The sequence below is a fragment of the Diaphorina citri genome, unplaced genomic scaffold (assembly GCF_000475195.1).
Source record: "Diaphorina citri unplaced genomic scaffold, Diaci psyllid genome assembly version 1.1 scaffold2444, whole genome shotgun sequence".
In the NCBI taxonomy this organism is placed as follows: Eukaryota; Metazoa; Arthropoda; class Insecta; order Hemiptera; family Psyllidae; genus Diaphorina; species Diaphorina citri.
The window spans coordinates 1-882 of NW_007379866.1; the positions used below are offsets into that span (position 1 = coordinate 1).

The 882-nt window shown below is 48.3% G+C and overlaps 1 protein-coding gene across 1 annotated transcript; it reads left to right on the top strand.

Annotated features, from left to right (window-relative positions):
• Nucleotides 1–53: 53 nt before the first annotated feature.
• On the top strand, nucleotides 54–450 carry LOC103518937 (endocuticle structural glycoprotein SgAbd-2; the record flags this gene model as incomplete). Its single annotated transcript, XM_008484018.1, has 1 exon — nucleotides 54–450. A coding segment is annotated over one exon (397 nt), but the record flags the coding sequence as incomplete, so codon positions are not given.
• Between the last annotated feature and the right edge of the window lie 432 nt (nucleotides 451–882).

Genomic DNA, 882 nt, shown 5'->3' on the forward strand with positions numbered 1-882 from the left:
GAAACTGTCCTCCAGAAGAACCACCCCAACGGTGCCTGGGAACTTCAACTCAGATCAGATGGAAACCAATACTACCAGCAGCAGCCTCAGTTCGCTCCTATCCCCATCGTCTACCGGCCACAACCCGTCGCTCCCGCCCCCGCTGCCTTTGTCCTCCAATCCGATGAGATCCTCACACCAAGGAAGTACATCCCAATTGTGTCCCAATCTGAGATCCACCACCCGGACGGTGGTTACCAACTTTCCTACCAATCTGCCGACGGTCAAGCTTACAGCGAGCAAGGCAACCTGAAGCCAAACTTTGAGAACGACGGCAAGGTTGTGGTGAGATCTGGAAACTATGCTTACACTGCTCCCGATGGTACCCCCATTGCTCTGACCTGGGTCGCTGACGAATACGGCTTCAAGGCTACTGGCAGCCATCTACCCAAGGCTCCATCTGCTCAATAGATCTCTCTAGAACAAGGACAAGAAAATGCTTCTCAACATATCAAATCTTCTTCACATGAAATTGAAGAAGACAAAAAATCCTCAAATATCCCAAGGGAGAATTCAACGTTATTGTTTTTCTTTCATTTTTTCCCTCATTCCATATTTTTCCCCCTTCCTCTTTATTCCCTTGTCTCATCCCATTTCTTCCCTTGTCTCATCCCATTTCCTCCCTTGTCTCATCCCATTTCTTCCCTTGCCTCATCCCATTTCTTCCCTTGTCTCATCCCATTTCTTCCCTTGTCTCATCCCATTTCTTCCCTTGTCTCATCCCATTTCTTCCCTTGCCTCATCCCATTTCTTCCCTTGTCTCATCCCATTTCTTCCCTTGTCTCATCCCATTTCTTCCCTTGTCTCATCCCATTTCCTCCCTTGTCTCATCCCATTTCTTCC